We start from the raw sequence: 13655 nt of genomic DNA, 5'->3' as shown, positions 1-13655 counted from the left end.
GACAGTTCAAAAGAATTCATTTATTTGAAATAAAAAAAATTTAGAACATTGTAAATGTCTTCACTGTCACTTTTGATCAATTTAATAAGTCCTTGCTCAGTATAAGTATTATAAAAAATCTTACTGACCCCAAACTTATGAACAAGAAGTTGTTAACAAATAATATAAAGTAACTGACATTTCATTCACAATATGGCTGGTTATACAGTATGGTTTATTTTCTCTCTGCCAACAAAAATACTGTAGTTAATACAGTTTGAATTCTCTGTAGCAAACACAGAGAAGCAGAGTGATACAAACAAATTAGTGGACTGGAACTAATTGCTGTATAACAATATGACGAAGAGCTCATGACAACTACACAGTGAGTGTACAAATATTTCTGCTGTATTTGACCTATATAGTTCTGATCATCCCATTTTAACAGACTCTATCCCTCTAAGGTCCATCAACACTTCAGCACTTCTTCACAGCTGAAAACAGATGTGGCTTCTGATAAAGTGTGAGTTCCAGCAACTTTATTCTGTTAGTCTGAGTTTGAGTTTGCAGTGGGGTTTTCACTCCTTACACAGAGCCTAAAATAGCCTTGTGACTTTCCTGGTTTGCTAGCCAGTATCACACAGAGACTCTTGTATCCATGAGGTTGTCTACATCGTCAGCAAGGCTGCGACCTTTGACCTCAGCCCAGAGGAGGGTGGTGTATATATGATGCTCTTGTACATTTTTCGTCTCCTCCCCCAATGTTCAAATTCTTGCAACAGTGGGACCCCAAGATGAATGCTTGCGTACCCTGCTTTAGCATAGACATGAGGCATTCAGACTACTGATGCATCACGGGAGCTTTTCTCACAAAACCAGAGATAAACAACTTGCCCTTCATCCCCAGACACCTGGTACTGGTATCGCATGGTGCATTCTGCACACTTTAAGCTTTAAGCAAACGTGTGTTGCTTCCTATCATACCCAGCTGTCCATGTTCATCCACGTTTGCAGAGCTGGAGATGAACCATGCGCTCCTCGCGGCCTTTGAAACTCACCACTCCTGCTTCAAGGAGAAAGCCAAACCCTCCCTAATGCTCCTCAACTTCCCCCTGCACTCCATCCGAGAGCCAGACATGGATCTGTGCCAGGCCAGGCAAACCGCTCTATCCTCCAGGCATTGCACCCCATTATCCTCCGAGGAACCTTATCAGCACTGAGATGGGGGCCTGTTTTTCTGTAGCACCTTTTGAGCTCAAAGCACTTCCTGAGCTCTTGGCGAACAGAGAGGAAAAGGTCAGGCTAACTGCTTTAACCCAAGGTGAAGGCCAGGGCGGCTGACAAAAATCCTGGTGTGGAGATGCCAGCGACAACTGATGATTCACACCACGAAAGCCCGAGAAAGAGAGCGCTGCAAGTTTTAGGATATCGTAGGCAGTCACTTTTATTGGGAACGATTAATACACCGACTAGAGGCATTTGGAAGTGTTCCCAACTCTGATCTCTCACAATCCCGTGGCTCATGTTTCAGATTAAGCCTCACAGCGACACCACAGCCTACACATCATCCAACCCCTTCCTTCTTGCCTCCACGCATGATCTTGCCGTCTGACCTCACTCCTGCTTGAGCGTTCCAGGAGAGTACAGCGCTTAAATTATCCTTCAGATTCTAATACAGCATAATCATTTGCCTGTCATTTTCATTTCATGCTCTTTACTTCTTCTGGGACTATTTTCGTGCGGAAAGCTGTAGGAAATTCAGATGTTCAAAAGCTTGCTGATTAGCCCTGTGATTAAAATGGATCGCTGGCTGAGCCTTCGCCAGACTCTAAAGCAGAGACTTCTAGAATCATTAAGAGTACTTTGTAACAGTTCATATTGCAGTGCCTAACTCCATCTGTTCTGCCCATTCTGGTGACATTTAGCATATGAACGCAATGCAGTGAAAAATAAACTCGTACTCAAAGAAATATTTGATGCAATAAATATCCAAACTGTAATTCTATCTAAAACCCATTCTCTGTCTGAAAATATTATTTTGCTGCTACATAAAAAAAAGAGATATTTTGACTTTGTCAGCCTGGGAATGAGAGTGGTGTTTTGACCTCTCCCAGATTAAAGATGAGAGAGCTGTCACCTTGCGTTGGGTCCACATTTCCCACGACTCCTTACAGGGATGTTCTTTTTTGACAGCATAGTTAGGAGGTGCTGATGAAAGTGGAGAGGTTACGTTGCCCCTGTACCCTCTCAAATTAGCACAGGAGCCCTGTTGCCTGTCACACAGGGGCCCCGGCTCACAGATTCAGTTGCAGTATGAGCATTCATGTCTGTGTTGCTGCCATCGATGCAGGTTTTGTGGTGGTAAGCAGTATATTGAGCTTGTGTTGTTATGAGACTGCGGTCTTATGAGACTTCAGTTAGCCCAGAACAATATATATATTTTTTCAAATATGTATTGTATTATTTATATATATATATATATATATATATATATATATATATATATATATATATATATATATATATTTAAAATAAAAATTACCTTTGTATTTATAATATAATTTTGATAATTATATCTATTTAATTTATTTAATATTTATTTAATAGTGTATGTGTGTGTATAATATATAATAAAAAATGTTATAGAATTTAATCTTTTAACCTGTTCATAACTACAAAAACTAAATTATATAATTTAGCATTTTAAAAATCATATAAAATGAGGTTAGGTTTACATATTTTTTAAAATCACACATATACACACACACATTTCACATGTAATACATTTCAAAAACTATATATATATATCATATACATATTCATATACATACATTTAATAATTTTTAAAACATTTATGTTTATACATATATTCCGTATATGAAATGTAATGCATACATTTTATGTAAAATATTTTATGTAATTTTATGTAAAAGAGTATAGCACTCAAGGAACAAAACACTCTGCCTGTTTAATATAACTCCTCCACTCTATACATATCTTTTAGCCACTCCTTTTTCAGTGCAGAAATAAAAGCTGGATACCCTCCACCTGCATATCATCAACCAATTAGGTTAGTTTGTCCATCTTTCAATCTAATGTTACATTCGACAGGCAGCGATAGGATAATCAAGACGTGTCAGATGACAGCGCGACCCCACAGGCCGACAGTCATCCTCTTTTCTCCCTCTATACCTCATAAATTTTATTCAGCATTGATTTCCACACCAATCTATCAGCCTGACAGCTGCTCTCCCTCCCCCTCTGATTTAAATCCAGACTTTGTTTCAGACTTTTGTCTCATTTCCTACCTGCTCTGTTTGTCTGTTGATATTCATAATCACTTAATCCATAACAACACCTTTTATTTAATCACTGGATCTCCCATGCACCCTTGCCAAAACACACACACAGGACTCTCTGTCAGGATGCCTGCTCACTGACCTGTGAGAAGTTCAGTCCATTCAGGGGATGGCACTGTTCCTCCACCCTCTCCACAGCACCTGTCTGCTTTCCGAGACGCTCGGCTTCCTGCGCCAAGAACAGGTCGAGCACCGGAGTTCCCCGCGACCGCACATCTGCTTCCGTCAGCGAGTTCACCATCAGCATCACCCATACAGGCCTCTTGCGTTCCCAGTTCCCTGCGATGGCGTTGAAGAGGTAGTCGGCATAAAGTCCCTGGCCACGCTGGTCTGCCGTCATCCAGAATGGCATCATGTGTTTGACGTAGTCCAGGTGGCGCTTGAGTCGGCGGTAGAGATCACGCGGCAGAAGCGTCTGGAGGTTTTCTCCGTTGGGCAGAAGCTGGCAGCTAGTGAGTTTTGAGATGGTTAAGGGATCTGTGAGATCTAGTTCAAAGAAAACATTGGTGCTGCTCTGGAAGGCCCGTTTCGAGCTCTCGGGGATGTAGTCCCAAACTCGAGTGTACGGGACATGGATTGTCCCAAACAGATAGGACGGAGCGTAAGGAGGAGGCCGTTTCACGGTCCACAGGAAGGAGTTCATATCTTTCTGCTTGATAAGGAAAAACGAAGAGGAGATTTTAGGGTCAAAGGGTCAAACATCAGACTGGAAGAAATACATCAGTGTTACAACTGAAATAACTTCATATTGAGAAGATTAGCTTATATATTTGGTCAATTTCAATTTTATTATCATAAGAAATCATAATCTATGTTTTCAACTGCATAAAACAGACTAATGAAGTGTTAGACACTGATATAACAATCTCAAACTGAATTCCACAGGTCACAAGCATTCATATGCATTAACTTTTTCCTTATTCAAAGTCAAACCGAAGGGAAAAAGCACCGTATAGTAGCTGTGTCACAGAGGAGTCGGTTCATGCCAGTGCACTGATAGAGCTGGCGTATTAAATCTGTGGTGGAAATGTTTAACTGGGGTTCTTATTTTACAGTGTGCCTCTCCTCGTAAAAAGGGCCTTTGCACTCTGCAGCGCTGCAAACCTCTGCTGTTCTGCACCCTCTGAAACTTTAAAGTATTTACTAGTTGCTGAGGCTGTCAATAGCTGTGCCCTTGTAAAATGTAACCTTCAATGAACAACTCACTCTTAAACGGTCAACCTTTAAATTTAATGAATTGTTCAACCACCTCAGATCAGGAAAGAGCAGTTGAGAGTTTATTAATCACGAGTCAGAGCTGATGTTAATGAGAGTAGAAAGAATTGCAAGTGATGTTTGTCTATTTTTCCCCCCAGATATCTTATGTTTGCTTGCATTAAGAAATGCTGTTCATACAGAAATTATTCGAATACAACTCCTCTGATTACTTTTGAATTAATGTCATTTTAATATTTTTGTCAGGTAACATGTAACATGCAGAATATCATTTTGCTGTCATGTGAATAAGAGAGAGGATACCTTTATTTCATGATGTGTGTGTGTGCGTGTATGTATATACACATTTGTATGTACTTGGGTATATAATTACCTTAAAATACATTTGAAAACTTTTCGAAAATAACGATTTTGAAAATAAGGACTTCACAAAGTGTCACATCACGTAACATTTTAGGCTCATAAAATCAAAATAGATATATTTTTCTAAAAATGGCATTATGCGTATCAAGAATATGAAACCAACATAGCTAATACAAAGATAAGATAGCATTTTTAAGAACTTGGCACGTATTAATACTAGCGTTTTAAAATGATTATTTTTTTAATCGAACATTCTTATTTATTGTTGATTTTAATGTGCATCGACAAACTGCAGTTATTTATTCATTTATATTTAGGTTTTTTTTTAGCTCTTAACGTCTGAAATGGCCACGTGTTCGCGACTGCTCATGTCTTCATATTGTATTTGGACACCTGTGGAAATGGCTCGAACACTGACCAGCTTTACTGGAGAGAAGCTTATACACTAAAGCAATATATTCTGTATGAGCAGGTCACATTCACAGACCCTCTGCTCTGTTTTATGGAGTAATTTCTTAACCAAAAACAGGCCTCGCAGTACTCGCGCATTATGAATAACATTAAGAATGCACAGGTCATGTCCTGGACAATGGGACCATTAATGTTATAAATCTCCAGGAAAAGATAAACATTAATTGTCAAAATAAATAGAAAGGTACAACGTTTGCGTGCATAATGCGTTTAAATTTCGTCTTTTATTTAACAAAGACTGCATTTCTGCCTAAAATACACAAACGCTGTGTTGAATGGGTGAAGAACCAGCATTTAAAACTTGGGATAGTCGATGTTTGATGGAATATAATGTATGACCGATGATGAATCCTCTCTTCCACAAACTTTATGGCTCAGATGAAAGAGAGGCATTAATTGCGTTAAACAGCCTCGCGCACTTGCCAAATCATAATGAAGTAAATATGCTCGATAACTACTTTAACAGTTCTCGTCTCAATGAAACTTGATCAGTTTATGGGGGTCAGTGAATTTTTTTCCATATAAATGCATTTGAAGTCTATTCACCCGTGGGGCTTCCCCCTTTTTCCTTTGACACATAAACTGGCACGGCACTGGCAAGACTTTAGCAGTATTTCGCTTGGCACAAAAAGTCATTTTTCTGGCCCAGATTTCTATGATTGCATGACAAGAAGTGACACGCGGCTGGCTGGACGCCACCTAAATAACTGTTGTTTTAAAATAGATATTCCGTCATGACCCAATTGATTACTGAAATGCAACAAATAAAATCATTATATTAAAATATTTGTCTTTGCAGCAAATATAATGTCACTATAAAATGTCTAATGTCTATTAAGATTTACATTATTACTAGGCTATTAGCTCTATACTTGTATTGTTAATGATATGAAGAACAAGATCAAGCAGAATAATTAAATGAGAAACGAAAACGCCACTGAAACTCACAGCAAAAGTAGTTCATGTTTAATTTTAAAATAGCCGTTTTTAAAAAGTTTGAATTTGTTGCAAAATGGATACGTATTTTAGTGGCCAGATAGAGTTATGTTTAGAATAAATTGTAGTTTGAGGAAAAAGATCGTGCAGATAAAATGTTTACCTTTTTCATTTTAACCTTTTTTCCTTTAATTTTATCCAACTAAAAACTAAAAGTTAAACTGAACTTTTATCAAACATTACAACCATTCTATGATTTCGACTCACAAATTTTTAATTGAATTATTTCAGTTGTTGGTAATAAAAGCAACTCTTTAAAATAGCCCGCATCAGCAGCGGAGAAGATCAGACAGCGAACCGATCTCCTATAATAATATCATGCACGATAGATCTTGATGACATGCCATTTACGAGTTTATGCAAAGGTGCGTGCAGTGCGCGCGAAGCAACTTCACTAAGTGCGCACTAGACAAACTCACCGAGACGGGCTTGTCACATTTCCGCGCGCTCTGGTGCGTGTCCCGGGGTGAGCCCACTTGAAAGAAAGCGAATAAAGTTACCAACCATCGTAGTCCCGAGTGACAGTTCATTTCGAGATGAGAGGGCACAGGACACCTCACGCTTCCCTCAGCTCCGTTACCTCTGTTGTTTAAAAGTCGTTCCTGGTTTCACTGCACAAATAAAATGTTTTCCACCGGTGATGATTGTGGGCTCACATTTGCCGTCTCGAAAGGATAGCATTCTGCCCCTCCGCCATTCTCCTGCCCCAGACTTTCAAAGGGATTCGCGTTGTCTCTCGTCTCTCTCTCTCTTTCTCTCTTTCGCTCTCTCTCACTCTCTCCAGCTGCCCAGCTGCTACGCTGCGCCCCTCAAGTTTCCAGTTTAACTGCGCAGAGAACGTGAACGCCTTGAATGTTTCCCCCTCTGCTTGTTAAGAGGAGGGGAGAACAGGTTCTTTCGGAGGACGAGAGTTTAACATTTTGACGGTCATGGAACAGAGCACTGGTCTACATTGATCACTGAAAAAATACACTGGCCATTAGATGGATAATGACTTTTAATTAGATGAATCAAAGACTTTGTAAAAAAAAAAACGGTTAAATTTACTGTAAAACTGAGATCTGTAGTGCTATAATGTTTAGTAGCTCTGTATAATGTTTAGTACTATAATATACTTTGTCCCGAAAAATATAGCCTACTAATAACCACTGTAATATTACAAGTGGTACCGTAAATTATCATGCCACATGATGAGCAACTAAAAAATGTATAAGCAGAGCACAGTGTTATTCACACAAAAACACCATAGTGGTAACTCACAGGACAGTGCATAATGCAATATTAACTAAACAACATAAAGTGTAACATAGATGTACTGATTTAAAAAAGAAATCTAAGTATTTTGAGGAATAGAATGTGATGTGTCCTGCAGGGACTTCAGGGAATGTTTTGCTGTGTTTCATCTAAATTCTAACTTATACTTTTTTCTACCTGTAAATGTGCATTTATCTTGTGCGTATTATCTTGCTAAACATATTTTAATTGTAAAATATATTTTAAGTAGTTATTTTTTAGTTCCATAATCATTTTTAATATTTTACAGTAAAATTGCATAGCCATTTTATCCATAAAAACAATTGATTACTATGTTAAGGTAACTTCCAGTTATAGCTATATAGGCCACATTGTTTTTCTAATTAAACGGAAAACGGAAAAATCTATTTTAGGGAGTAATCTTACAGTCAGTTCCTACAAGATAAAGTTTTTCCTTAGATTCTTTTCCACACAGTACAAACATGTTGTTTTTGTAAAAATGTGAAGTATTCTGTAGTCTATAGAAGGCATGCCATCAGGTCTTTTTACGCTTAAATATTTCATGCATATTGTACCATTTACCTCAATTCATCACTGTCACGTCTATTTGACAGTAATGCGCCGTGGCCATTGACTCTAATCATTTTTGCATTGACGTGTTCTGGATTGAAGGCGTTGCTGTGATTAATGAATCTAAACATTGTAGGAAGTAATGCCTGCAAAAATATATTTTATGTTTGTTTTTCATTCCAGGTCTTGTTAAGTATGTGTAATTCTGGCCAGTACCACTGGAGAATGAATGGCGGTGCTGAAAGCCAGTTGTCATTTTTCCGCGGTGCCAGCTCTGGTGCCGTGACCCGTGTTATTGTCCGAGTGGACGGCCGAGTGACAGTGTCAAGTAGTGGGCAATTAATCATAGGGATCCTTCAAAACGAGTGCTACATAGAGCTCTGCTGGTGACAGCAGAAAGGGTCGACACAAGAGCCCCTTTGTGTTTCCATCACGTCTCATTCTCCAGACTCTCCACAGGTCCTGTATGAGGCTCCAACGCGGGCATACTTGCTCTTACTTACTGTATATTTTCTGTCGGGTCAGTGATTACTCCACACTGATTACAGCCTTATATTTGTTTATGTGAGTGCGAGCCTGCTCAACCAGGCCTTGATGATGTGCAGTATCAGTAAGTTTTAAAGCAGCACGTTTCAATCACAAGTGTTGATGAACGATTAAATTATATATCTGGTCACAGTTTAATGAATGACTCAAGCTAAAATGCCCTTCCTTGCAGTTTCCCCTGTGTGCCGTAGTTACAGTAAGAGATTCACCAAGAATCAGTTTTCAGTCTGAATGATAGGTAATCCCGTTTAATTGTGTTATCCTACGGCTCATTGACCGTATGTGCCGTTTAGCGGGTTTATTTGACTGTTACTCTCATGGAGATCCTACATCTGCCTTCTCTCATGTGTTCTGTTATTGAGGGCTTTTCCCTTCGTGCTTGTCTTCTGCTTCACCTGTGGCCACCTGTAGATGCATTTACCTGTTGAAACCATGCCTTGTAAGAGTTCGGGGTCTGAGGGTGATTTTCACATTCTTGGCTGGTGAGTGCGCAAAGCTTTTGACAGAATAGGACTAGGCCTATTCCTGGATATGCTCCAGAACTTGAAGCACACACACACACACACACACACACACATATGTATAAGTATATATATATATATATATATATATATATATATATTGTGCACTCAGATAGTGAAAATAAAACAGTTGAAAGTTAATGTTCTGGTTGGTTCTTTAATGGATGCCTTGGGACGCATACACTTAAGAGCTTGTATGTGTTTTTTTCTTAAAGGGCACACATATGGTCACAATGTCATAGTCCATATCTGCATTCATTCACCTCAGCGTCAGACTGAACTCTTCAATTAGACGTTCAACTAAACAAACACCCTGACAGACCAGTCTGTGCTCTCATATGCCGTCAAGCTGCTTTTGAGATGGAGTGGATAATGTCTTTCACCTCAAGGTTCCTCAAGACGCGTGTTTTTGTGTTCCTGAGGCTGAGGACTGACGCTTTGACGTTTCACAGCATACCCCCAAATGAGCTCATGATTCATAATTAAATCAAGATTAAATCTCTCCATATTTAAATGCCTTTTTTACTTTCTTTTTTATTTAATTTATTTTTCGAGCTTGCTAATTTTGATCTTTTTTTGTGCATTACCTGCTTTGTCCATACCTGTGACAGTTTAAAGATGCAGTGTGTAATATTTAGGAGGATCTATTGTTTATCTTTAAAACGGTGCCCTCTATTGCCCATTCACAGTATTACAAGAGGCTGTGAGAGTGAACTAAAGTCATTGTGCTGTAACCTAAGACAAAGTCAAAAGGGAAAGTTCCCAGTGAGAGGGGTATAAAGAAATTAAGATTAAAACAACCAAGCTCGAACCATGTAGATGTTTGCTCATCCTGACAGATGGACATTGTCTATTCTGTAGCTGAATATGAAACAATACGGTAGTTCACTTTCAAAAAACTTTCAAATTGTCCCCTAAACCCAAAATAATACAGCTTTGTTGTAAATACTGTGGTATTGTTGTGGTTTATTGTGCTCTGGATTTCCTAAGACAGTTGGGGGCAAAGAGGTCCTCACAGAAGGGGGTTGCGAGAGTCATTCAGGGGTCAGTAGGCCATGAGTCAAATGAACTAGTAATAAACCAGCCTGTGGAAAAAATGCGCACTTAAATGGGTTTAAGATTTCACAGTCTTCAAGCCAAAACATGAAGAACTTGTGTAGTTTTGACAGCAAAGTGTAGCAAACTACAAAAACAATAAAGGAGAACGACTCTTTTACGACTGTTTGAAGCATCTGTTGTGCGGCGCTTTCCTGGCATGTGCTCACACGCAGACAAAGACTGTCAGGATATCTCATGAATCAGTACCAGAGAGATGGAGAGAAGGAGTGAAAGTGAGAGGTGGGGGGAGGTGGAGAGATTCAGATGATGATAAGATTGGAAGGCGACAGACGGATGGTTGTTCACTTTCTCAGACTGTGATGGAATTTCTTACAGATCGAATTCGACAGTGTTGCTGCTTCCAAGGAATATCGGAAACTGTGGATGGAATTGTTTAGCTTTGTTTGTTTGATGTCGGAAAAGGCTTAACTGGCTTGTTAGTGTATGTATAGGAGAGAGAGTGGAAAAAGAGCGTTTCTGTGCACATTTCTGTGTTCATAACCTCAGAAGACATGAACAATCACATCAAAGAACTTGCAAACAAAGGCTTCCCATAATGCAACACTGCTTTCTTTTTAGATCAGAGATTATATGTGTAATTGCGTGATGATCTGTGGGGGACCCCTGCTATGGCTTCATCTGTTACTGGGGTCTCTCGGTGTTACAGTCTGAATAGACTGAATAACGGCATCTTTTCATGACGCAACAGTACAATGAGATCCAAAATTACCACTGGTTAAAGATTGTGGTGGTTTAATATAGTGAGACCTGGAAGTCGGGATTTGAACAAAAGAAATCATAATAATACGGAAATAAAAGCCTGGCCATCATTGTCAGGCAGCAGTTCATTCACATTCACCACAAATCGGATTATCTTTGTCCAAGAGATGCTCACGCATAGCAGACTAGCAACAAGGATCCAGAATTTCCCACAGAGACAGAGGTACTCCATACTGAAGCCAGTGTAAATCATATATTCTCAGGCCGTGTAATTATAGGGATTGCAAGAGCACTTAATCTGACCAAAGCAGGCAAACATTTACTGTCATAAATTTGCCAATCACAATGTTCTGACACACCGTTAGATGTAGTGTATCATCTTCTGTTCAAACTGTACTTATGTGTGTGTGTTAGAGACAGAAACGGGTGGTGTTGGGGGGGGGGGGGGGGGGGGGGTTCAGAAAGCTGCCTAAGAAAATACATAGAGGCCTGTTTCCTGGCTGCCGCGTACTGTGTGGGGTTTTGTGAGTGGTGAAATCTTAACCATGTTTATCTAGCTTTTTTACAGTATTCTTAAAGAACATCTTAGTTTCTTGACCTGGATTGCTTGTCAGATTTTGAAATGTTTTGGCATTGCGTGGATGCAGTGTGTGTACTTGGTTGACAAGGAAGCCTAGTCTTTTTAAATCAATAATGAATACATTTATATATTATTTTTATGAATGTTGTTCACAGTGGACAATTTTCAAATACTAAAATATTAAAAAAATATATTATTATTATTATTAATCCAGGTAATTACTTACAGAACATCATCTTGTCTGCAAAGTTTTGTACCTTACGTAATAAAGGCACAAAAATCTTTCTGTTTTACATAATTTAATTTTTTTTTTAAACTGCAAATATTTGTAAAAATCTAATAAAAATAGACCAACAAATCATAATTTTTTTATTATTAACATATATTCTTATTTGCAATTTTATTTGTCAAATACATTTTTACATAAAATATTTAAAATATTCTTGTAAAACAGAGACAGAATTTTTTACTTTTGTTAAGGGAGGTGAAAGGGCTAAAAACTAACATTCGGTTCCATCTATTACTTTAAAATGGTTAAAAATATATATATATTATCAAATGATCAAATCTGTCTTTTTCCACATCTCTTTTGACATGTTTTACAAAATAACCCCTTTAGATTATATGTTGATATGAAGACATTTCTAAAGTCCTGCAAAAATAAATGGTTAGCTGATTGTTAGCTTTCTCATGCTGGTGCTTTTAAATGTTTGTGTGTGTCCATGCTGTGATTTGAGGTTGTGCTGATTATTTCTGCCTCAGAAATCATAGATAAATCACAGCGGGCCAGTGGGCCATGGGAGAGAGATGTGGACTGCTTCCTCAGTCTGTCAAGTGGACAGAATTGAAATGCCATTTTTCAAAACTCGCAGAAGTGCATTACCAGTTCTATCAAACTATCACTTTCTTGTCATTCTTGTCTTTGTGTAATGTCCTTCACGAAGTTGGCTACTTCACCAGATAAATAAAAGTCAAATAAATATCTTGTCTAGCATTTTATGTCTTACATAAATGACTGAAAGGGGAGACCAAAACAAATGCAATGACCTAAAGCTCTCCAGGGATACTATAAGTGCAAGTAATTTTCTCAGAAGGGAAAAAAATGCTATGCTTTCCTTTTCCATGAAAGACTCAGCACTTCCTGACACCACAGTCGTGCTGCTTTCGTCTATAGTTTGTTTTCATCCAGTGCTGTCAGTAAACAGCACAATCAGATCCTGTCTTTTCTTGTTCTGCTGTATGTTTTCAATTTCAGCTCACAAACTGTTGTTGCTCTCTGGCTCAACCCAGAAGCAAAGAGAAGCTGACAGTAGAGACATGATAAGCCTAGGAAACATCCCACCCATCCATTCCTTCCTTCAATGATCCAACAACCCTTCTTCTCAATGAACGGCACATAACCGAAAAAACGAAACAAAAAAAACATTGTGAGTGTGGGCGCTTCCAGGAAAAGCTCAGCTCTCATTTTCTGCTTCTCCTGCTGATTCGGAGCATGTGTCTGAGCTTTTACTGTAATCTACAGTACGCGTAGGAAAAGGAAGCACGCGTTATGCTGTTTTCATTTTGTGATTTGTTTATTGTCCTGCCAGCGGCCTTGGCCTTACGTGCCACATGTTTGTGCAGATTCATTTCACGCACAGTTTGTATGGAAGAAATTATGCAAGTATGTGTTTTTCTGTGTGAGACATGAATGAATCATTCACGTCATTTTTCCAGGCACGAAGAGTAGTGTTGAAATCATTATCATATTCAGAAAAAAATCATTAATCAATAACTTTGATGATGAGGTGGATGATAGAATGTGCACATGTAGTGTACATAAACATAAAACATAAAATGTCAAATGAAAAGTTTTACTTTAAAGTCCATTTTTAATAATTGTTTGCTGTGCTTTAAAGAAGTACACTTACAATATTTAACTGCATTATTCAGTATTACATTTAAAGTTACTATATTTTAAATGAACTAAATTGCGAATTCATG

General features: G+C 38.5%; 1 protein-coding gene across 4 annotated transcripts in view; it reads right to left on the bottom strand.

Moving 5' to 3' along the window:
- The window catches only part of LOC306849717 (metalloprotease TIKI2-like), a 60227-nt gene extending 53014 nt beyond the window's left edge, over nt 1–7213 (bottom strand). For 2 of the 4 annotated variants that reach the window (XM_079384972.1, XM_079384974.1), the window contains exons 1-2: nt 6803–7213; nt 3421–3990 (exon numbers count right to left, since the gene is read on the bottom strand). In XM_079384972.1, the coding sequence (XP_079241098.1) occupies nt 3421–3990; nt 6803–6913 (681 nt within the window). In that variant the 5' untranslated portion in view covers nt 6914–7213. The remainder of the gene's footprint in view (nt 1–3420; nt 3991–6802) is intronic. The other 2 variants (XM_079384973.1, XM_079384975.1) reach the window with 2 other exon arrangements.
- Nucleotides 7214–13655: the final 6442 nt, after the last annotated feature.

The sequence above is a fragment of the Barbus barbus genome, assembly GCF_936440315.1.
Source record: "Barbus barbus genome assembly, chromosome: 29".
Lineage (NCBI taxonomy): Eukaryota > Metazoa > Chordata > Actinopteri > Cypriniformes > Cyprinidae > Barbus > Barbus barbus.
The sequence above is the reverse complement of the archived record's forward strand: the minus strand, read 5'-3'. Positions and strand labels throughout refer to the sequence as shown.